Source organism: Phyllostomus hastatus, unplaced genomic scaffold (assembly GCF_019186645.2).
Source record: "Phyllostomus hastatus isolate PE091 unplaced genomic scaffold, TTU_PhHast_1.1 phas_scaffold_501, whole genome shotgun sequence".
Lineage (NCBI taxonomy): Eukaryota > Metazoa > Chordata > Mammalia > Chiroptera > Phyllostomidae > Phyllostomus > Phyllostomus hastatus.
Window position 1 is genome coordinate 10,249,327 of NW_025334033.1, and position 25,025 is coordinate 10,274,351.

At 38.4% G+C, this 25,025-nt stretch overlaps 2 protein-coding genes and 1 non-coding gene across 9 annotated transcripts in view; 2 read left to right on the forward strand and 1 right to left on the reverse strand.

Annotated features, from left to right (window-relative positions):
* Positions 1 to 8,334, reverse strand: part of TMEM87A (transmembrane protein 87A) — a 44,421-nt gene extending 36,087 nt beyond the window's left edge. For all 4 annotated transcript variants that reach the window (XM_045823647.1, XM_045823645.1, XM_045823646.1 and 1 more), the window contains exons 1-4: positions 8,138 to 8,334; positions 6,614 to 6,674; positions 3,783 to 3,868; positions 250 to 351 (exon numbers count right to left, since the gene is read on the reverse strand). In XM_045823647.1, coding sequence (XP_045679603.1) covers positions 250 to 351; positions 3,783 to 3,868; positions 6,614 to 6,674; positions 8,138 to 8,293 — 405 coding nt within the window. In that variant the 5' untranslated portion in view covers positions 8,294 to 8,334. The remainder of the gene's footprint in view (positions 1 to 249; positions 352 to 3,782; positions 3,869 to 6,613; positions 6,675 to 8,137) is intronic.
* Positions 8,335 to 8,435: 101 nt separating this feature from the next.
* Positions 8,436 to 25,025, forward strand: part of GANC (glucosidase alpha, neutral C) — an 82,292-nt gene continuing 65,702 nt past the window's right edge. For 2 of the 4 annotated variants that reach the window (XM_045823639.1, XM_045823642.1), the window contains exons 1-5: positions 8,436 to 8,588; positions 9,189 to 9,386; positions 12,148 to 12,210; positions 13,594 to 13,702; positions 21,299 to 21,426. In XM_045823639.1, the coding sequence (XP_045679595.1) occupies positions 9,358 to 9,386; positions 12,148 to 12,210; positions 13,594 to 13,702; positions 21,299 to 21,426 (329 nt within the window). In that variant the 5' untranslated portion in view covers positions 8,436 to 8,588; positions 9,189 to 9,357. Of the gene's footprint in view, positions 8,589 to 9,166; positions 9,387 to 12,147; positions 12,211 to 13,593; positions 13,703 to 17,377; positions 18,288 to 21,298; positions 21,427 to 25,025 lie in introns of those variants that run through there. The other 2 variants (XM_045823643.1, XM_045823641.1) reach the window with 2 other exon arrangements.
* On the forward strand, positions 11,434 to 11,591 carry LOC123809044. Its single transcript, XR_006783920.1, has one exon. It is a non-coding gene; the product is annotated as a U1 spliceosomal RNA (small nuclear RNA).

Consider the following 25,025-nt stretch of genomic DNA (forward strand, 5'->3'; position numbering starts at 1 on the left):
AGTAAGTTTTTTTGTTATATATATTTATAATAAGAAAAAAACAGGGGTTTGATTCTTATACACACAAAAAGTACATCCTCTTCTATGATGAGAAAATATGTAGGTGGCTGGCCATGTACCTATCAGAACATGTTTCTAACTTATTTCTGTCAAAAGAAAGAACTGGGGAGTAGGAAATAATTATCATCAAAGTACAGGCATCACATTTTTCAACTCTGCTATTTCCTTCTAACCACTACCAAACATTACTTGTGTCTTAAAGAGTTCACTGCAGTTCTGGAACAATTTGGATGCTGCTTGGTATTTCCCAGACAATTCCTTTTTTTCCAAATATGTCTCCATATCATCTGCCTGGAAAAACAGAAAAAATACAATAACTTACTTTTCACAAGTAAGATATTTAGAAGATATACACCACCTGTAACATAAATATAGTTTAGGGCTTAGTATTTTAAAAATTAACAGCACAAGATGAAGACTCTATGTTAGTGCCCATGACTCCAACAGTGTCAGACTCTAAAGTACAGAAATCTTAGTCTATGGCTCACAAGTGGTAGTTCCTCTAAAAATTCTAGCAAGACTGGGAAAATGTCAGACTCTAGAGGGCTTCTTTTTTCTCACAGAAATATATTTATAAGAATTATTTGACTAAATTAACAATACCAATGAAAAGATATACTTGTGCTCATAAGCTAAGATAGAGTATAGAATTGTTGTAGCCCTTCACAGCCTACTGCTGATACTCTGGACAAATTTATCATTTCTGCTTCTTCACTGATCAGTTCTGTGTATTCTTCTCTGATACCTACATGCCTAATCTTGCCGTTTTGTTTCTAATGTCCAATATCACATCTCTAACTATCTATTTGTCAATTCCAGAATTTTGTCCTATGGCAATCCAAAATAATTTTTAAATTCTTAACTTGTACTACCTATGAAGACTGGATTTTAACCAGTTCATTACAAGTTTCAAATACATAAAGTTTTTAACTGTAAATTCAATTAGTAATCAATTAGCAGAAAATATCACCAAACATTATTTCAAACCATATTCTGACATTATCATTTCTAAATTTTTCAGTCCTTTTAGTCCTCCTCCTATTAATCCTAGCCAATGTTGGATAACAAATGCTAAAACAATTACCAACACCACAAAAAAGATAATTTAAACCCTAATACTAGGCAGAAATTCAAAATGCTTAAGGTTTAAAAAACTGACTGGTAGAAATTTTTAATAGACCAGTCAGATTATCTTTGAAAAGAAACCTCAAGAATAGTAGGGGAACTGTAATACATTAAAAAAAAAATTAGCCCTGGGTGGTGTGACTCAGTGGATTGAACTCTGGCCTGTGAACCAAAGGGTCACCAGTTCGATTCTCAGTCAGGGCAATGCCTGGGTTGTGGGTCAGGTCTCCAGTAGAGGGCGTGAAAGAGGCAACCACACACTGATGTTTTTCTCCCTTTCTTTCTCCCTCCCTTCTCCTCTCTAAAAATAAATAAATAAAATCTTTTAAAAAATTAAAACAAGCAAGCAAACAGGTAAAATGTACCATGGAAATTCTGAAAGTGTGGTCCACAGACCCTTTCATGAGGTCTAAGAAAACTATTTTCTTCTTCATCATCATCATGTTATTTGCATCATCATCATCATCATGTTATTTGCCTTGTACTGATAGATGTAAAAGTAATGATGGGTAAAACTGCTGCCCCTCATCAGGAGCCAAGGCAATGAAACCTAACTGTACCAGTCATCGTGGTATTCTTCACAGTCACAAACTTGTAGTTACAAGGAAAAAACCACAAGTTTTATGTAAGAATATCCTTGTTGAAGCAGTAAACGTTATTAAACCTGAACTTTTAAGTACATGCCTTTTTATTTTTTCTGATTTTTTTTTTTAATCCTCACCCAAGGATATATTGATTTTAGAGAGGAAAGTCAGGGAGATATAGAAACATCGATCAGTTGCCTCCCATACACACCCAACCAGGGACTGAACTGCAACCTTTTGGTATACAGGACAATGCTCCAACCAAATGAGCCAGCTGGTCAGGGCAAGTACATGCCTTTGTAATATTCTATGACACAAAATGGGAAGTATGCAAAAATACTATAAATGTGCCAAGATAAACACTTTGCAACTGATCTGACTTATAAACTAAATAGTCTTTTTTCATTTACTGACAAACTAGTTATTCATACTTGGTTATTTGGGTGATATTTTCTTGAAAATGGGCAAAAGAAAGCTGTCACTTCAAGGAAAACAACTGACGGTATTCATTGCCAGTGATAAAATTTGAATTCCTTTTTTTTTTTTTTTAAGATTTTATTTATTTATTTTTAGAGAGGAAAGGGAGGGAGATAGAGAGAGAGAGAGAGAGAGAGAGAGAGAGAGAGAAACATCAATGTGCGGTTGCTGGGGGTTATGGCCTGCAACCCAGGCATGTACCCTGGCTGGGAATCGAACTTGGGACACTTTGGTTCCCAGCCCGCGCTCAATCCACTGAGCTACGCCAGCCAGGGCAAAATTTGAATTAAGCAAAAATTAGAATTTTGGAAAATTTGTTATCTGCCTCACTATGAGCTTTAACAGCTTCTAGTACTCTGAGGTTCTGATGAGACTGAAGAGTGATACTGACAAATATAATTTTGAGTTAATTGTAAAATGAGTTATATTTGTGTAAATGAGTGTAATATTTGGAAAGTTTGTATAATTCAACCAACTAGTATTTTCTAAATGACCAAGAATGATGCTACAAAATCAAACATGGGTAAGAGACCAAAGTACAAGACACAGCTATTTATTTATTTATCTATCTTTTTTTATTCCTCACCCGAGGATATGTTTTTGATTTACAGAGACAGAGAAATTGAAAGGGACAAAGAAACACCGATATGAGAAATATCCATCAACTGTCTCCATTATGCGCCCCCACTAGGAATTCAATCTCACAACCTAGGTATGTGCCCTGACTGGGGATTGACCCCACAACCTTTTTGATGTATGGGACAATGCTCCAACCAACTGAGCCAACCAGCCAGGGTTACAAACCAATTTATTTTACTATAACAGATTTTTTTGAAAGTTCACTGATATGCTTTCAGATTCCACATTACAACTAACCTTTAAGAAACTCCACTTGTTAAGTTTTGGTATGGAATCAAAGAACAATATCCACAAGTATCTGAAAACATTTTAAAATACCATTCTCTTTTCCAACTACCTATCTGTGTAAGGCCATATTTTGTGCATATACTTCAACCAAAATAACTTATTGCAACAGACTGAGTAAGGGATACAAGAATCTAGCTATCTTCTACTATACCAGTCACTAAATTTGCACAAATACAAAATAATACCACTTTCTCGTCTTTTTTTTTAAAGAAACGGTCATTTTTCATTAAAATTTTTATAATAACATACACTAAGTTTATTATTGCAACCGTTTGGCTGAACTGAATACTTCTAATAATTTTATTATTATTTATTTTTATTATTGCTTATTGTTAATTTTGAATTAATAAATATTTCTCTATTTTCTCAGTTTTAATTTCTAATATAGCAACCTCCATGAACAAAGGCTTTTGGAGTCTGCATAATATTTAAAAATGTAAGAGTTCTAAGACTAGAAAGTTTGAGATTTGCTGGCAGCTAGGCCTGTAACTTGGGAAGCATGGATCCTACTTTCAGTTTTTCTCCTTCACAGGACACTCCTCCCTCTCTCAGGTTGGGACCTCATGATCTCTAAAGTCCAAGAAAAGTCTGTAATTTTATGTTCCTTACCTTGAAGGTATAGATGTCATTGTAACAATCAGCACTTTTCAGATACCAGGTTATATTCAAAGGTACATCACAAGGTTCTCCATCAACTATAAAATAAGAATCTTTGTGAATCAAAGATGATTCCCAAACCCCACATTCCATTTATTTCCTGCCAAAATGAGATACTCAAAGACCATCCCTCCTCCAAACAGAAGGTAATGAAGTAATATGCAGAAGGAACTGGATGGTCTTTGAATAAATTAAATATGTTACCCACAGAAAGAAAAAGCAGTTAAGCAGTTTTTAACCTTTGAAACTATATCTATTTTTTGCTTTAAAACCTTGATTTGTGGTTCTCTGTTGGGAAAAACGTGGAAATAAAGCAGTCCTAAGTTAAAACCAGTCTTCTATTATCACTCAAATATTTGTTAAACAGAGCACTTAAATACTATGTTACACCAAGACCCTTAAAAAGGATACATTCTAGTTGGAGAGATAAGGAGTAACAACATTAGAGATGCCACAAGGCAACATTTAAAACAGTGGGGAAAAAATTCATGGCCTAAATCTTTGCAGATATTAAGATTGGATAGAAAAAACTATGAATATAAAGCAAACCTGGCCAAGGAAGGTAGGAACTGCAAAAGCAAAAATAAAAGAGTATTAGATTGTGTTCAAAACCCACCTATGAGAGGCCTCAAGGAACTTGATGAAATCATAAAAGCCTCATATAACTTTCTAAACATAGTCTGGAACACAATATTCTAGTAGATCAAGGTATTAGTCTGAAGACTTGGAAATGTAAATCTGACTATATGACTGATTAGCTGTTTCACCAGGGAAAGTCATTCTTTGATTCTTGCGTAGAAGGGAAAATATACCCGGGATACCTACTTTGTGCAAAAAACAAAGATAAACATGACTGCATCTAGGAAGCTACTTTTGGTTCTTAACAAAAGAAGCACACCTCAAGTTATAACCTTTCCCTTTTCTGTTTTAAATTGTTTTCTCAAACTAGTTTTTAAATGACACACTTTTACAAGGCTCAATTAAAATAACACAAAAATCTGATGTTAAACAGAATTTATGGGAATGATAAAAAGAATTTTACAATCTTGCTATGAACTATTCAGAAGAACCATACAGAGCAGGGATAAGTAAAATCCAGTAAAAGGTTCCCCCAAACAAGAGGTCTGCAGGGAAACTTGGCTGCAAAAATACTACTATTAATGTTAAAAGACACCAGTAAGAACTTTGAATAAATGGCTTTAAGAGATAATGAAAAAGTTCCTGCTGATTTCATGGAAAGCTATATATAACAAACCCACAAAAGTTTAAGATCAGAGACAAGGTAAATATCAGAAAGCACACAAGCAAAGTGAAAGATAATGTAGCTTTTAGGGAGCCGCAAATCCTCCAAAAACAATGAAATGCAGACAGTTCAAAATATGTAGCTTGTGTAACTTAGCAAAATATCATTAGATCAAAATATAGGTAAAAAAGACTACACATAATAAAAGGAAAGGATAGCATACAGAATGTCAGACAAAAGACAAAATACTTCTACTCCTAAAAGCTACTGTTACCTAGTAAAGCAACTCATAAGAAAAACCAGTGTATCAAAGTACATTTAAGTCAAATTTAAGTCATCAATCAGGAGATTATATTGTCATGGACACAGTATATTCTTCATAGAATTCTACCTGCCTCCTGCACCCCCAGAAGACTAAAACTCAACAAGAGCCTTTTCTATCTCTTCTCTGCTGACTCAAACAGTGCCTAGCACATAGTTTTTAGTAACTATTTACTAAATGATTAAAAGAGTGAAATCATAAAACTATGACTTCCAACTCTGCATTTTACAGAGACAGATATGCATAGAAGCACATATGGATGATTTAAGATTTTAATCCCTGATCTTAAAATGGAGCTGCCCATGATCATTTGTTCTCTACAATAAAGCCAGTTTCAGAAATAAAAGGAAGCTTTTCTTTAATATACAATGGGATATTCTGGATTCAGAGACAGTAGTTTTTCAACCGGACAGACTGGTTTTGTTCTACATAATCCCTATTTCCTGATAATGTCTTTGAGTTTCCTCTTGCAAAGATCTGAGTGGTAAAAATACTCCTTTTGTAAACAAAAGATTTACTCAACATATTCATTTGGAGCCAATGACCTGACAAACCTACGTCATGGGTTCAGTAAATACCTAACAGGCACACCAAGGCAAAATCAGTGGTATCTCTGTAACTTAGAACAGATCAAGACACCATGCCGGCAATCAACCAACACAACTTGTCTAACCCAACAGCTGACCCTTGAGCAAGATGGTTTGAACTACATGGGTCCATTTATACATAGATGTTTTCAATAAATACCTGTACTGTACTGTTTTCTTCAGCAGTCAGAAGCTCACAGATGCAGAGGGCTGACTGTAAGCATTGTTCTACACCATTTTATATAGGGGACACAAGCATCTGGGGCAAGGGGTCTTAGAACCAATCTAACTCCCACAGATACTGAACAACTTAAGTTTTCAGAGAGTCAAAAGTTGTATGTGGATGTTTTGACTGCACGGGGCATGGGAGGACCTGATCTCCTCATTTTTCAAGGGTCTACTGTATAAACACCAGAAAAACGAGAAGAAAGTAGAATTCATACAAATAAGTATTCTGAAGATTATTCAGTGAAAGGACCTCAGTTATACACATATCCTTATGCCTAGATAGTGCTGGACTTTTAATTTCAGAACTTATGTTGAAAATAAGTCATTAGAAGTAGAAAATAGGTAATTTAAAAGTTTAAAATCACTCAAGAACTCAAAAACTTCACAAAATACAAAAACTCACATTTCAGGAAGATAGTGGTATTTTTGAAGAGGATCTTTCCAAAGCTAAAGTAATTTTTCCCCTGCAAAGATAAAGGAGAGAAAGGTAATTAGCATGAGATCACTTTAATTCCCAAGGCAGAATATAAGTGGCATAAAAACCTACATTTATAAAATGTTCAAGTTAGGTTTTTTTTTTTAACAAAAAGGGAATCACTAGCCTTCCTTTTAGTAAAATTCCACCATATCCAAACCACAGGATGCTGAAGCTTGGTGCAGTCATTCCCACCCACCCCCCACCCCCCCCACCCCGCACCCCACCAGGCCATGAGAGAGGCAAGATCTCTGGAAGGCAGGCAGCTAGAAGTCCCAACTTAAATCTTCATAGAAGGTACACCTTAATCAATTCATCATCCTCTTTACTCATTCATCACTGGTCAGAATAACCAGTAATTTCTTCAAATAAACTATTCTATGAGCAAATAGCCAGATTTAACTCATTTTAGTAACAAATACCTAAAATTGGGTATTTTAGGTATTTGTTACTCTCCTACGAAACGGTTCCACCACTCCACTCCTGATGTGGCGCTGACATTCCTGCTACTCTACGCATAGAGGTTCCCGGCTTTGCGCTCCAGGGAGGTGGTGGTGGGGGAGGGTCCCCGTTAACCAGAGACAAGGACGCTCTGGGCAATCCCACCCCTTGGGAAGCCAACTTCTGCAGAACTTTCATGGACCGAAGATCTTCACCAAATGAACAAAAGCTATAGTGCTTGCCATATAAAAGCTCAGATAAGATTTGGACATTACAACCAGTGAGGAGAACAGAATGAAACAAAAAGGCACCATGGTTTTAACTTGACTAATAATGATTTTTTGGCATTTCCTGTCTGCATCTAATTTTTGTTTGCTCACTGGACTACAGCTCTTATTCAAATGAAGTACAAAAGGGGTTAGGAGGCAGAAAAGGTAAACCTATCTAGTTAAGTGTCCAAACGAAAGATTAACCTTACCATATCAAATTTTAGAATACTATTTCTTCCATTTTAGCCTTCACGTACTAGAATACATATTTTTTTTATCCCTGGGCTTCTTAATTGCACGGCAAAGCTTAGAATAACCATTTCAAAGTTCAAACTAAATCGTACAACTTCGTAAGTAGAACTATTCAGCAACAACAAAAGTGCAGAAGGGAAGAAAGACGCCTATGTACATATTCCTCTCATCCAATGCGGGGTCACTGAATTCTGTAAAACTTCAGCTTATCTGTCTCAAGTCAGGCACTGAAAGGTCTCTGCTACGAAACCGTTCCACCACTCCACTCCTGATGTGGCGCTGACATTCCTGCTACTCTACGCATAGAGGTTCCCGGCTTTGCGCTCCAGGGAGGTGGTGGGGGGGGGGGGGGGTCCCGTTAACCAGAGACAAGGACGCTCTGGGCAATCCCACCCCTTGGGAAGCCAACTTCTGCAGAACTTTCATGGACCCCTTGGGCCGCCGTAGCCCCACCTCTCACTCCCCTAGGCTGTTGCCTCGGAACACTCACCGATGGTATTGGAATATGCCACTTGGATCGGTCAGTAGCGGCAACGAGTACCGGTCCGACACCAAAAAGCGACAGTGGAGATGGCTGAGCCCCCAGAAGAAGAAGAATGACAGGCAGCAACTGAAGCCACGCAGCGGCCGCCATCTTCCCAGTCATGAAGCGTCTACCGAAAGCATTTCACCTTCTTCCGGTTCATCTCGCCCTCTTCCGGCTCTGCTCTGGGGAAGGTGGGGGGCGGAGCAGCCGGATCCTCGAAACCTCGCGAGCATTGTTTGGCGATTCAGCGGCCCCTCCTTCCTGAAGTCGTCACTATTTGATGGGAGCATGTGGAAAAACTGCGCAGGCGTCGTTCTGTCAAAACCTGGTCACCTTAGCGAGCTAGAATCTCCAAAAACCTCTCCGCCTCAACCAGCTCTTCTCTCTCCTAGTCCTTAACGGGTTTGGGAACCAGGTAAGCATCCCGTGTAGTGTGTGGCTCTTTCCTCCTACTGCCCCTTATGCCGCTTAAGTCAAAGTCAGACTTCGGGCCAGAAGTCTGGGAAAGCCAAAGTAATCTGTTTGCCTGTTTGGGGTCTAGTCATGAGTTCCCAGTTTCTGGCAGTAATAAAGACTGAAGTTTGGCGGTGGTGCAGTATAAGCGATTAGTAAACTGGATTATGTAATAGATAACCTCTTTAAAAAGTCCTTTCTAGCCCTGAAAAGTATGATGCTGCTGTAGAGTTTGAGCGGAGAACATAAAGCTCCAGCAAAGACCTGGCTGGCATTCCCACTCAAAATTAAAAACAGTGAGAAAGTCGGTCAGTTTTCAATAAATGGCGTGACTGCCCTGAGATAGACCTGCAGAAGCTTCGCCCCAATCAGGCAGACCATCTCTGTACTTCATGATTCACAGGCTGGAATTTTCAACCTCTAGAACTCTTTGAGTACACCCCCTCTGCTGCAAAGACCTTTCCGGTTCCTAACGAAAGCAGTTTCTCATCAGTCACCCATTACCAAGAAATATTTGCTAAATAAAGTAATTCCCTGTAGAAATACTCGTTTGTCCTGGAAGTTCCAGGAGGAAGAGTCGAGTTGTCTCTGCTTAAGGACCTGGAGGGGACTCCCATTTCCCAGAGACTTGATGGTGGAGAAGTGCTGGTGGTAATTTCGAAAGAGACATCTCCGCGCTTGAAAAGACCACCAGACTAAGTGCTGGGAGCCTGTGAAGTGACTTGGAAGCCATGGAACCATCCGTAGAAGAGGAAATCAGGTGAGGACCCAGTGATCCTGAAGGGACAGACTCCAGGGCCCACGGAAGCAGGGGATAGTACCTGGAAGTTCCTAAAAGCAAAATTCTGGCTTTGAAGGTTTTGTTGTTTGATTCCACTTCTTATATGTGCATGCTCTATATTTGGGTACTTTATCTTTTTCTCTCAGTTCCCCAGGGATTAGTGGATATTAATATCTAGACCCTCCTAAAATACTTTCAGGATAGTTAACAAAACTGGAAGAGCTGTGATCAGAACATGAAATTTCAAGCATGTTGCTTATCAACTATGGCTATACCCACCTCTTCCCGTATTACTCCAGAGCTCATTCTTCAAAGCTGGAAAGAGGAGACTGCAAATTTCTTAAATCTTTGCACACTTGATTAAAAGAAATAGAAACACTGATAAACTATTTTTTTCGCATGGCCAAATGTATCTGCCCAGGCTTGTTTTCATAATATTTTGAAAATGGTATTCAGTCATAGCTTTAATCATGGACATGCTGACTGAAACTGCATTCTGCCACACCTCTGCATGAAAGCCAATGGTTCCTACCCCCCTTATATCCTGTAGTTGTCTTAGTGAGTATATGTTAAATACATAATTTCCATAAGCACTATCCATACTTCTTGTTCATGTTCTATGCCAGAAACAGCTCTCTGGACACTTGGTCTGAAAAAAGCACTGACACCTAGGTGGTCAGCATCATCATTAAAACTGAATAATTTTTCTCCTACACCTGTTCCTGTTCTTGTCCTTTGCACATGCTCTGCTGTAGCATGCCAGGTAGATCTGTGATTGTGGGCTGGGCTCTCACAGAAATCTTGGACACAGCCCTTCATATCTTCCTCAGAGTTCAGTATTCAGTAAGAATGTCCTGAAAATATTTTGTTGAATAAACAAATGGACAGATTGTTTTTGTTTGTTTGATTTAGGTGTTTTTTTGTTTGTTTGTTTTTGTTCCTTCAGATTTTATTACTGTAATGATAGCCTTCGCTTATTATGTTAGTGAAGAATTTGAGTTCTTATCTCCTGGTAGAAAAGAATTTAGACCAGGGACACTGATAAAAGCACAGGCAGGCCCTGACTGGTGTGGCTCAGTGGGCTGGGTGTCCTCCCGTGAAGCAAAGTTCTCTGGTTCAATTCCCAGTCAGAGCACAAGCCTGCGTTGTGGGCAAGGTCCCCAGTAGGGGGCCCACGAGAGGCAACCGATACATGTATCTTTCCCTTTCTTTCTCCCTCCCTTCCACTCTCTCTAAAAGTAACTAAATAAAATCTTTTTTAAAAGAATAAAAAATAACACACAGGCAGATTTATTGAGGCTCTGCAGAGGGCAAGAACACTGAGATAGGTTCCAGGTTCTAAGCACCAACTGTGGGGCTCAGTGTTTATACACAGAAGTTGATAGGGTTAACCAGAGAGTTGGTTAGCAGGCTTCTCCTTTTTTGGAACACTGATGTCTGAGTATATGTCAGCAAAGCGAAGCATCACCTGGTATTGTGCAACACTCATGAGATGCGGGACGGGACTTTCCCAATCAGGTATTGAGTTGGTCTCTGTGGTTGGTGACTTGGCTTTAGATCTGAAAAACAAACTTAAAAGAAGTGAGGGTAGTTCCTGGACCACTGTTTTATAACTACCTGTTGATAACTGCTATAGTACTGGCAGGGCTCAACTTGATGGAGCAATTTTGGGAAACATATTATTCCACCTGTTTCGATTATTTTACTTTTTTAATTGAATTTATTGGGGTGACATTGGTTTATACGAGTATTGTATTTTGTATTCACCACCCCAAATCTCCTTCCATCACCATTTTTACTCATTATTTTGAAAGAATCCTTCCTCATAAGTAACAGTACTCTTTTTTATTGCTTTCAGAGTAATCCCAGAATGTCATGTTTTATTGTTTACCTTGGATGACTTTAAAAAGGATCTTGTTCTATAGCACATGTTAGTGTGTTATGTTGTGGCCACAGCACAATTTTGCATTGCAGAGGTTTACTTCCCATGGTTGGTTTTTGTTTTTTTTTAAGATTTTTATTTATTATACTTACCTGGCAGGGGAGATACCATGATCATGAAGGTGGTTTTCCCTGGACAAGGCTCACCCATTGCACTCAGGTGTACCAGCTCCTGTGATTTCCCCAATGTGGGAAATTTGCATAATTTGTGATAGTGGGGGACTGCATTCGTGCGCTTCCCTGAAAAAAGAAAGATTTTTATTTGTTTGGTTTTAGAGAGAGGGAAAGGTGGGGAGAAAGAGAGAGAGAGAAACATGTGCAAGAGAACATAGGTTGCCTCTTGCAAGCCCCCAGCTGGGGGCCTGGCCCCAACTCAAACATGTGCCCTGACTGGGATTCGAACTGGTAACTTTTCCGTTCACAGGCCCTCACTGAATCCACTGAGCCATCCCAACCAGGGCTATTTCCCTTGCTTATACTATAGTTAGAGAAGGTACAAAAATTGGGTTCACAAACCTTATGTAAAATAACTTTCATTTTTTTTAAAAATTTTATTTATTTACTTTTAGAGAGTGGGGAAGGGAGGGAGAAAAAGGGGGAGAGAAACATCAATGTGCAAGAGATACATGGATTGGTTGCCTCTCACACACCCTGAGGTGGGGACCTGACCTGCAACCCAGGCATGTGCTCTGACTGGGAATTGAACCAGAAGACCTTTCTGTTCTCAGTATGGCATTCAATCCACAGAGCCACACCAACTAGTGCTAAAATAACTTTTTTAAAATGTCTGTTTATTTAGTGTTGAAGATGAAGCTGTGGATGAAAGCATTTTCAAAGACTGCAGCAAGATTGCTTTCTACAGGTAAGGAGAGGAAATATATTACTTAGATGAAAACATTTCTGACAATATTTCAAAAAAAGACTGATGTGTAGTAAATTTTTGAGAACTGATAGGCTTTCTAAGGAAAGGACCAATTAAGAAATTCAATAATTAAGGAATTTATCAGACATTTGCCTTTAACTTTATATACTTACTACTGTGGTATCTAAACTTTTTAGTAAACAGGCAGTTTTCTTAAAAGTCAGTGTTTTTATAAACTGATGTTAAAATTTTATGTCTTTGAGTAGATAATACATTTACATGGTTCACAAATCAAATAAATGAAAAGATGTACATTGAAAAGTATTTTCATTCCTGTCCCCTTCTACCCAATTCCACATCTTGTCCTTTTAACCAGATTTATTAACCTCTTATTTATCCTTCCAGCATTTCTTTTCGTTGACTGGATATATTCTCACATCACCACCCTTCCTATACCAAGTAGTTTTTTATATCTACTACTACCTCTTTTTTTTCTCCTTCATAATTTATTCTAAAGAGTTCTGCATGAGTATATGGAGATTGTCTTCTCTTTTTAGAGCTATATAATATTCCATTTGGGTAGATGGTACTATAATTCATTCAGTTGTTCTCATATTGCTAGGTTTGGGGGTTGTTTTACTATAATAGCACTGCCACATTGAAAAGCTATACATATGTCATTTCCTTCACATGCAAGTGTATTTATAGGACAAATTTCTCAGGATGGATTTACTGTGTCAAAGAGTAAATATATTTGAAATTGTAGCTGTTACCAGATATCCCTCCACAAGGACTGTATCGTTTTGTACTTCTATCACCACTCTGTAAGATTGCCTTTTTCTCCAGAGCCTTATGTGATCCCAAAATTGAAATCACCAAAAGTTGTATCATACATTATAACTTTCTAATTTATTCACCTGCTCTAGAAGAAGAATATCATATCATTTTAATTTGAACAAGTGCTATAGAAGGAACTCTATAGTGAACTCCTGGTCACCTTGTTAAATCACTAAATTATACTAAATTTCCTTTAGAATTATTGAGTTTCTATTAAAGTATACCTTGCATGGAAAGAGTGAAATTAATAAGCTAGTAAATGTCATCCATGAAAACTGCCCTACCTTCTCAATAAAAGGGACAAAATACCATCCTTGAATAGTGTTATATTGAACAATTTTATTAGCACTTTTCTTATTACTACTAATTTTATTAGCACTATAATAACAAAGTACTCCTCTTAATACTTTATTGGAGTACTAATACTGTCTGTCCCCAATTCACTTACTATCACAGTAAATATTAATGACTTCATCATGGTAATATAGTCTGTTGGGTGCAGACAATCACAGTAATTCTCAGGCATCTGTGTACTCTATACCCTAGGCGTCAGAAACAGCAGCTCTTCAAGAAGTCCACTTATCAGGCATTACTTGATTCAGTCACGATAGGCAAAGACAGCACCAGGTTCCGAATCATCAATGAAGCAACTAAGGTGAGATACAAATATTTTCTACTGAGGATTATTTATTTCTATATTTGTGTCGAATGGAGGAAATTTCCACAAAGGCTAATTAAAACTATGTTTTAAAAACAAACTTTGTTAGACAAGTACTATAATCTCTTTCATATCTATGCTAATATTCCTCTAAAAGTAATATGAATATCAATATATAGATTGTCTGTATATCAGATGCTTTCCTAGTTGTTTTACACATGTTTTTTTCTTTCATAATACATCTGAAAGACACATCATATTATCCCCAATTTTCAGATAAGGAAATTGAAGTCTAAACAATCACTTGCTCAAAGTCATAGCTAGTGACCAGAATCTTTATTAGTGACGACTAGTAACCAGAGTTGTCACCTGCACCTGTGGACTCTGTCGAGCAGCCATGCTCTTTCTGTCACTATGACACAACATACAGTTGAGCGTGCAGCCTGAGCATGGTACAGAGTCAGTGAATGTCCAAACCTCAAAGTGTGGGTAGGCAGGGGGGACGAGGACTATGCAGTTGAAAAGCCTAAGTCACAGTGTTCCACCTCCTGAGCTACTTTACTAGCAGATCACCAAAGTTATTATATACTGAAAAGACTAGAGTAGTACTATATCCTAAGTTCTTGTCCTCACTTGTCAAGTCACCAGACTGTTTCAGATGCACCAGTCATAGAGGAAGTGCTATGGTCTGGGCGAGGAAGTGTGGCTATGCACAAAAACCCGGCGCTCCCAACCTGACCCTCATTTACAGATCCTCCCCATCTTTGAAAGGCATCCTAAGCTTCTAAAGTCCTCTCAGACCAATCTGGATTAATTGGTAACTTGTGAAACTGAAAGACAGTTAAAACCATGTGGTCTAGGCCCTTAATAGCTTGGATAGTAACTCTACCAATTCTCTAACAAAGCCCAGTTCTGGAAAGCAGACTGAGACGAAATCCCCACTTTCACTGCAAAGCTGTGAACTCCTTGCGACTGCAATAGTTCTGGTCCTACAGTACCAAGCCGAGGAATCTCCTCAGAGAAAATGGAACAAAAACTACCCTGACCATCAGGGGGTTCTCTATAACACTTGTAAGGTCATTAATTTAGCAAAGGGTCCCAACTTATTCTCAGACAGGAGGAGCAATTACTCAGTGAGGAAGGCTACCTTCCTTATGAAGGTTTAAAGATTTTAGATTATTTCATAGATATGGAATTTTCTAACATAACCTTCTTGCCCAAATTCAAAATAGAGGCCAGAATCATATCCACAGTTCTGTGTTCTCTATCCTTGTTCCCTGTTCTCAGCTTGTGGTTACTTAAGGATGCAGTTGTGGAGGCAGTGCACTTAGTTCATCTTGCTTAACTACACAGATGGGATGGTTAGCCTTTCTCTAAAATTCAGTGCTGCTTCCTTTACCACCCATTTTTTCCTGGAGAAATTCACCCCCTTTGTGTTCTCAGTTTATGGTACTCCTGAAGTCATAGGTCTTCTACTGCTGATCAAAGTCTCCCAAACTACACATCCTTTTCTAGCCTAGTTTGATAGCTGTTCATAGGAAAACATGGGGCAGCACTAAATTCTTTCCTGGAGAGTCACTTGCCATTGCACATGGTCTAATAGCCTGACATCTGGCCAAACCCCTGTAGTCAGGGTCAGCAGAGGCAGTTGGCCCCATAAAATGTAAGGAGTCCACCAGAGACCTTCTAGGAGTTATTAGGCCTGCTACCAGATGTTAGGTACCTTTCCTGTCTTATTTTTCTTGTTATGTGTTCATTTTCCTTCTTGTCTCCAATGTGTCTAGCCCTAGAGAGCTGTAGCTGTCTCATGGTCAAGGCAAGAACCCCTTTCCATTCTTGGGAGGCTTAAGACATTGAGCACCACCTGAACAATCCAATGTCATGATAACACATGCTGAGGCAAAGTAAATGAGGCAAAAGCAGCCTGAATACCAATGTGTACCAAATGCAGATTCTCAACACAGCTTGATACCAGTACAGTTAGTGGTAGATTCCCATATACAACCTTTGAAAGCTATAGATCAGTTTATCTGCACACACCTCTGTTTGGATCCTGAAAATGTGAGGGGTAATGCTGTTCAGATCAGATGCCAGAACCAGAGTCCACCAGATCTGGATGCCTTCAGCAGAAAAGAAACCACAGTCCAGGACGACCTGTAGGACCTCAGCACAAGAAAGCACGTGACTCAGAAGGGTCAAACTGAGGAGTCCAACAAGCAAGGTCAAGTTATCTAGGATGTCAGCAACATGGCTCCCAAGACTGAGAACCTGGAGGACCCCTTGAAACAGACCTCATCATCAGGTATTGGAAATATTAGGGCTACATGCTGGGAATCTACATGCTTTCATCTCAGGCAAATGCATGCAAATGTTTACATTTTGGGAGGTCACCCTGAAACTCTACCAAACTCCATTTTAATGACCTCGTAGTTTCTAGAACTTGAGATGACTAATAGGGATTTAAGATTTTATGCCCTCGATCAGTTTGACAGGGACCAAAAAATCCAGACAGTAATCTCTAAAGTTGTCTGAACCTTGCATCACACTCACTGCATAGTCAAGGAGTCCCCACTAGAGGTTGTTTCTGGGATGAGGTTGCTAGTCCACGGGTGATTTCATATTAGAATATGGTATGAGTATGTCTGGAGATTTAAAGCTGCATACATTCACTTATTCAGAATAACAGCTTTTTATTTCAGGTTCAGAGAGACAGAGCCCAACATCTAAGAGGATCCTATTCAGCTCATAGCTATAGTTCTCAGATTTCACTGATGAGGCAGATTCTGACAAATCCAGCACTCTTAGTGCTTGCCTAACCCTACATCATTAAAACTCTAGCTTAAAGCAATAACTTTGTTAGTGAGGTCTGTTGTTAATTTTTGAAATCCTTCTTCCCAATCCCCTACCCCCAACCTTCCTTTTAATAAGACACCAGAAAACAGAATGAGGTTTCATTCAATATTGTCTTAGCTCAGGCTGCCCTAACAAAATGCCATACTTAAAGAACAGACATCTATTTCTCACACATCTGGAGTCTGGAAAGTCCAAAATCTAAGTGTCTGTCAAGGAACCTATTCCTGGCTTACAGATTGCTACCTTCATGACCCCACCCCCATGACCTCATCTAAACCTAATCACTTCCCAAAGGCCCCATCTCCAAGTGCCATCACACTGAGGGCTCAAGCTTTAACATGTGAATTTGGGGGAGACACAGTTCAGTCCATAGTAATGTTACAACACAAGCTGAAGTGTTGCCCTGTGTGTTGCCTCCAGCACACCTAGGCTTTGAAGAAAAACTAGTTGCAGGTTCAAATGCTTAAGTTTTCTCACATAGGGTCCCAGTATAGTATCTTGCCTATTTCTGATGACAGGATAATAAGGTAGATATTTGATAAAGAAGCTTCCAGAAGAAAATCTAAAAAGAAAGGACTTACCAGGAGAGTGTTGACTACTTTTTTAGAACTGCTTTTGTTGTTGTTGTTATCAATTTTTTACCTTCAGTAGAAATTTGACCTGAATTGAAAAACAGAGAAAGATCTAGTCTTATGATATCAAAGCAGGGAAATGTATGCTGTCTTCTGACTTTAGCTAAAAAACCACAAACCTGTCTTTGACCTACTTCATATTGGTAGTTTTGATGCTTTCTGTTGACATGCTTACTTTCTTTTGCAGCCTGTTTGCACATTTTCAACAGAGACTACACTTCTAGAAGCTTCTCCAAGGATGCAGGGATATCTCTGAGCACCTCAATGAAGTTACTCCTTATCTCTTCATCTAAGCCTGATGAAAATGGGACTTTGCCCAACCAGCCACCTTCTCAGAAATGAGGCACAAATACCACTTGTTATCCGATACTATTTCTGCAGAAATGGCCAGGAACTGGCATCTGATTTGGAAACTGGCCAATTAGAAGCACACCTGGACAAGCTAACTGTACTTGGGGAATGGGCATTAACCTGGTGGGAACTAGCTAACATTCTTCATGGAGAATCAGTGCTTGCAATAAACCAACTAGTTGCAACTGTGGAAGGGGCAGCTGGTGCCCTACAGCAATTTAATGAAATCTTAAATCATCTATGAATCCTGGGAGGTCTTGATCAACAGCTGAGATAGGTTATTGCTCACTCTTCTAGGCCTTTAGGGTAACTTACTTACAGTATAGTAGAGAGACCTGGTGCCAGAGGAAAAACAAGAACTCTATCCATCAAGGAAAATTTGATGTGGTCATAATTTCCCTTCTTAATACCTACTGCCATTTAAATATGTGTTTTAGGGATACTTGGTATCTCAGTCATAGGCTGCTAGTTGTGATTCCCAGTTCTGGGTGAACAAAAAGTTTTGTTGCAGAATTGTGATCAAACTACCACTTGAATACATAAACAAGGCTGTTTCTATTTTTACCACCATAATTTTTATAACCTGTCTGATATTTTCGTCCATGTGGCAAAAAAATTATACTTATGGGTGACAAACTACCTGGTTTTGTATTGAGTATGGGAGAAGTAAGATAGGAAAAGGGAATTAATACTCTTTCCCAAACTATGAGAGATAAGCCTCTGAATAAAGGTTTATGAAAAACCAAGTAGAGACTTGTGGTAGTAAAAAGAACCTACAAAATATATTCCTTTCTCTGAAGATTTGCCTCATCTTCTCAGTATAGATAGACATTTACACATCTTAAATATTTTTAAGGGAATGAAACCCGTGGTGTCTCATTTAAAATGTTTAGTTATATGTTTCCTCACATATTTTACATAAATCCATCTTGCTGCAATTTGAGTGTAACTGCTACTATTACCTAAGTATTAGCACTAAATAATTGTTAGTTTAAGTGATCTAACTTCTGTAACTTATCTTCTTAACATAATCTTTCATTGTCATTTCCAGTCATCACTAATAGGAGAATGAATAACTTATTTGTATATTATTTAATAAATGTCCAAACAGGTCCCTAGAGGAGAAAAGGAATACCTAGAAGTTCTGAATGTTTTAGATAGAAGAATATTACTTTTATGTCCAGACTTTTTGACAGAGCAAGGTTCTGGTGAATGAATTGGGCAATGGCTGGCAGTTAAGGACTCCAGGGAAGTGTTTTATAAATTCATCCACAGAGCCCTGAAAATTCCAGGCAGGTGTCGGGTTCAGTGCAGGGAGCCGAGGGGGCTTAATGGCAGGGGCTGTGAGCCACTCCTCACTACCTTCAACCCAAGTAGCTTTACTTATTGGACTTCTGAGAGGCCACTGCTATTTAAAAAAAAAAAAGTTTTAAGCCACTAAAAACAGCATGAGCCAGGTCATAGGAGCAAATGTATACTAAAGTCTAAGAAAATTATGTGCTTGGAACATGAAGCTATGTTGGTGACATGAAATTATAATGAATCTAGATATTGACCTTGAAAAGGATTACCTAACTGAAAAAATTAGCTTGCTTAATTAAGTTAAAATGACAACAGAATGGGGATTTTGACTCTGCTCCGTATGTTCGGTTGCATAAGGTCTTACGTTAAAAGCAGACTTATTGCTGCCTCCTCTCATACAATTAGGATTCTTTCCTGGGGTGCAGCCTCAAGAACATACAGACCAGTGTGTAAATATTGGTTTTTAAAAACAATATTTTTAAAGGAAGTGATTTTACTAAAAATGGGAGGATCTCTGAGTACATAAACTAGATGCAATTTGTTAATCATATATAGACAGACAACCTACATACTCCTTGCTTAGCATGATTTTGCCTATTTTTTGTCTACCCAAAGTCCCTGAAGGCCCTGCTCAAATCCCTCTTCCTCCAGAGAGAGGTCCCAAAACCCTCTCCTTCTAGTCATCATTGATATTCCCCCACCTTGTTCTCCTACAGCACTGTCCTTGTCCTTCTATCAGCACAAAATGCTTTATGTTTACTATGTATGTTTTGCCTCCCTTAAATTGCAATCCCCCTAAGAGTATAGCCTTCCTTTATGACAACAAATAGCACATCACAGTATTAGATGCCAAATAAATGTTAGTCGAATTGAATTTGAGAGAACAGTGGAAATACACATCTAATTTGGAAGGTGATATGTAATCTAACATGATTTTAGCTTTATATTTGGACATTTTCAAATTTAGAATTCTGATAACACACTTAAGTATTGATAATTCAAATATACAAAAGGACATTAAATGTAAACAGTAATTACAATATGATTGGGGTAGGGGGGAAAGGAGAGGTAATTTATCAAAGACAGCAGACTTCCACGTGTAAGATGAGTAACTTCCGGAGATCTAATGTACAGTAATATAGTGATGATAGTGAATAATACTCTATACTTAAAAGTTGCTAAGAGACTAGATCTTGAATGTTCTTACCACAAAAAGGAAATGATATATGAGACATGACACAGATGTTAGCTAAGGCTATGGTGGCAATCATTTTGTGATATGTAAGTGTATTGAATCAACACGTACACAAACCTACACAGTATTATATACCAATGGCATTTCAGTAAATCTGGGAAAAATAATTACAGTATGATCACTATTATATCATAACCCTATCTTAAAAATGTCCGTAAAAGCAGCCACTGCACTAATTTACCTGGTCACGCTCCAGTGTCATGTCACCATTTAAGTGCCCTGACTATTATGTTCCCAAAAGCAAGTTCCAGTAACATCATGATTTTGGTACTGCTTTGATATTCTCCTACTTCCTGTCCCTTACTTACACCACATGTGCCTGCTCTGTGCTACATCACCGCCTACCCAGCTTAGCCTTTCATTTCACAGACATTACAGTAACAGTAGATGTCCCCAGTTGTAACCAGATTTTGGCATTACACTTGAAGGATTTGAGACCCACCAGGGTGTCATGGCACACCAGTTGAAAACCACAATCTTAAAATATTTCTCCAATCTAGATGTCTCATTTTATAACCTTAATCCAGCCCCTTGTACTCTCAGATTTTGTTGTTTTGTGTTTTTTCAAATTCTGTATTCTCTTTATAATTTTATGTTGCTTCCATCTTCCACTGTAAGCAAAATTTTACCCAAGTTCCCCAGCCTCTTGAGAAAGTTCCCATATGCCCAGGTGCACAGGAAGTACCTTGGTTTTAGTGCAACAAGCCTCGTTTGTCTGCACTAGAGAGCCCAAATAACCACGGGTTCACTAATCTTTTCTACTCTGCGGATGTTACCCTTAATCTTCCATTCAGCTGTAATCAAGTTACTCTAGTTTTGACACCAAACTCTTATTCTCAAGATATCTGTCATAGGTACAGTGATCATATGTCCCAGTTTTGCAGGAGCAATTTCAGTTGATAGCTGTCATCTGGTATAATTATTACCAGAGACCTCTTTCACTTTTAAAAGTCCTGGTCCTAACAATTTTATTTTTGCCTAGCCACAGAACATAGAAGGTGTTTCTTGTCTCTACCATAAGTCTATTCAAGTGGCAAGCAAGTACACACATAGATATGGGAGCTTTTTTCTTCAACTTGCCATTTTTCTCCAGTTTGGACTGAATAATTTAAACATGGTTTTCTAGCTGTTGTTATTTGATTATAGGACTGACCATCACTGGGGTACCATGTGGAAACAATCTCATATGTTTGTATCCAGGTTCCTCTTTTGGCTGAAGTTTTTGGTATAGAGGGAAATATTTTCAGGCTTAAAATCAATGAAGAAACTCCCCTGAAGCCCAGGTATGAAGTTCCCGATGTCCTCACAAGCAAGCCAAATACTGTAAGGTAAGCCAAGGATCAAGATATCTTGACTACACCCTCAATTTATTATTGTATCATACCTTTAGTAGTAGATTTTGTGTGCACCTCGAGTTTTGTCTATTCAAATCTATAGTCATTTGCAGAGTTAGTTTCCATTTTGTGATCCATTCTGTTTTCTCTTTACCCACCATTTGGCTCATCAGCACTTATTAATGGGTAGAGCCAGAGCTTTTGATGCCTGCTCTCCTTCTCACAAAGCAAACAGTTGGTCAACTGGACTTCTGGGAGCAAGTGGAAGAAGAGCTATTTAATTTACTCACTCAGATTAGCAGCAGGGCTCCAGAGATCTAATACACTAGCCAAACTCCCATGCTTGCAGTACTCTATACAGTTAGATTGACTCACTTTTAATTAAGGGAAGTCTCAGAAGTCTAACATGTAATTTGACTTAGAGGCAGAGATTAATTAATTAATAATCAGTGTCTAAGTGAAAAAAATCTTTTGGGATTAAAGCATTTTCATGTACTTGCAGAATCTTTATCACTTCTCAGCACACTTTCCAGTGATATTTCAGCTTGGTTCTGCCTGTTGATTTCTGTTATTTTTCCATATTATTACACCAAAGGAGTATAAGATTATGCCAAATGCTTTAATTTTTCACTACATCATTATTATAGTTTTGTGTACATTTTTCCCATGAAAAATAATTTCTATTATTGCAATGAAGATAAAAGATCAATAAATTAGAAGGAGAAATTATTCAGTTATGATAGAATCATCATAAATTTAAAATATTTCTATTCATTGGGCCACTAGTATATGCCAATATTTAGGAAACAAGAATTAAAAAGAAACTGTTCTCACCCTGGCTAGTGTGGATCAGTGGATTGAACGTTGGCCTGAGCATTGAAAGGTTGCTGGTTCAATTCCCATTCAGGGAACATGCCTGGCTTGTGGGCCAGGTCCCCAGTTGGGGGCGTGTGAGAGGCAACTGATAGATGTTTTTCTTACATGTTTCTCTCCCTCTCTCATTCCCTGCCCCTCTCTCCAAAAGTAAATGTATAAAATCTCTAAAAATAAATAATATGCTAAAAAAAAACTGTTGTCAAGGCTTTTCGGTTTGGCAAATAAGTGTATATGTAATACACACACGCATCTTCACTTGGCCACAATATATTACTTTTTACTATCTTGGAGGATTCACTTTACTAGTAGATCATTTAATATTTTTACATCTGTGTTCATAAGTAAGATTAGACTGTAGTTTTCTTTGTGTGTGTGTGTGTGTATTTTCTTTTTAAAATTTTTTATTTATTGATCTTTTTTAGAGAGAGAGGAAGAACGAGAGAGAGAAACAGAGACAGAGAGAGAGGGAGAGAGAAACATTGCTTTGTTGTTCCACTTATTTATGCATTCATTGATTGCTTCTTGTATGTGCCCTGACTAGGGATCAAACCTGCAACCTTGGCATATTGGGACAGTGCTCCAACCAACTGAGCTATCTGGCCAGGGACATTTCTCTTTTTTTATTAAATTTATTGGGGTAATAAGGGTTAATAAAATTATATAGATTTCAAGTATACAATTTTTATGATACATCATCTGTATATTTCATTGTGTGCCCACCACCGAAGTCAGATCTTCCATCACCATGTATTTGACCCCCTATACCCTTACTACCCCTTTCACCCCTGCCTCGGTAACCACCATACTGTAGTCTGTGTTTATGAGTTTTTGTTTGTCTTGTTTATTACTTTCACTTCTATATCCCACATGAGTGAAATCATATGGTTCTTTTTCTGTCTGACTTACTTCACTTACCTTGACATTCTCAAGACCCACTCCACCCATGTCACAAATGACAGTATTTCATCTTTTCCTATGGTTGAGTAGTATTCCATTGTATATGTACCACATCTTCTTTATCCAGTCCTCTATCAAAGGGCACTTCAGTTATTTCCATGTCTGGCCAGTGTGAATAATGCTTCAATGAACATAGGGGTGCATATATCTTTGTAAATACATGCATTCAAATTTTTCAGGTAGACCCAGAAGTGGGTTTGCTGGGTCAATGGTAACTCTATTGTTAATTATTTTTGAAGAACCTCCATGCTGTTTTCCATAATGGCTGCACCAGTTGACATTCCCACCAGCAGTGAATTAGGGTTCCTCTTTCTCCACAATCTCTCCAACACTTGTTATTACTGGTCTTATTGAGATAATAGTCATCCTAACAGGTATGAGGTGGTGTTCATTGTAGTTTTGATTTGCATTTCCCTAATAGCTAGCATTTTTTCATGTATCTGTTGACCATTTTTATGTCTTTTTGGGAGAAGTGTCTGTTTAGGTCCTCTGCCCATTTTTTAATTGGTTTAGGTGTTGAGTTGTATGCATTTTTTATATATTTTGGGTAGTAACCCCTTGTTAGAGCTGTAGTTTTCTTTTTTTCTTAGCTATCTTTGCCATTTTTGGGAGTCAGGGTCATACTAGCTTTGTGTAGTAAATATGGTATATTAGCTCTACTTCTGTTCCAATCCCTTTGTAGACCCAAAGGCCCAAGGCCTTTGACTATTGCAATAACTAGAGAGCTAAAAACTACATCTCTCTATTTCCCAGATTCCCATGTGGCTTGTTTCTGATGTCACTCAGGTTCAACCAATTAGTTTCATTTACAGGTATCTTGAAATCAGACCCAAGTTTTCCATTTTGCTGGTATGGATTTGGCAGGTATAGAATGGCTCTAAAGCTACACTAGTTAGTGCAGTGGTTCCTGATCTCTGGATTGCAGCTAGGGTGGCATGATTCTGGAGCCCCAGCAGATGCCAACAGTGACTTCTGATTGCCCAACTTCCTGATTCTAGCTGAGGTGGAAGTTCCATAGGCCATGTAGTCATGCAGTACTGTTCTAGGGGGTCATTACTGAATGTCCACTCAGGGACCTGCTTCCTCAGCCCTTTCCATGATGTTGTAAGCTCCTAATTCCCCCATATTGTCATTTACTTTCTGCTTAAAGTAGCCAGAATTGATTCTGTTATCTACAGTTGAGTCTTGGTTGATGTAAGCATTGGTATCAGCAGTGAGTAGAAGCAAAAGATATCAGGGATGGGGGTGGGGGGGATGGAATAGGAAGTTGGTTAGCTGATCTAGTTGGATTTGAAGACTGTGAGGACCTGATTACCATTAGAGAGTGAGATATTAGTGCTAGGGGCTGAATACTGTGTTCCTACTGACTTATGTGTTAAAACCCCAAACCCTTGCATCTCAGAATGTGACTTATTTAGATACAGGGCCTTTGAAGAGGCAATTAAGTTAAAATTAGGTCATGAGGGTGGCTGCAATCTAAATGACTAGTGTCCTTTGAGGAGATTAGGACAGAGCTTAACACAGAGGGATAACCATGTGAGGACAAAGCAAGTAGATGGCCATCTGCACCTCTTCTGAGAGGTCTCAGAAGAAACTAAAATGGCTGACCCTTTGATCTTAAACTTCTAGCCTCCAGAATTGTGAGAAAATGAATTTCCGTTGTTTAAGCCACCCAGTCTGGTATTTTGTTATGGCAGCTCTAGCAAGCTAATAAACTGTTATAGTAATAAACCATATAATTCCATGGCTAAGTTACTTAA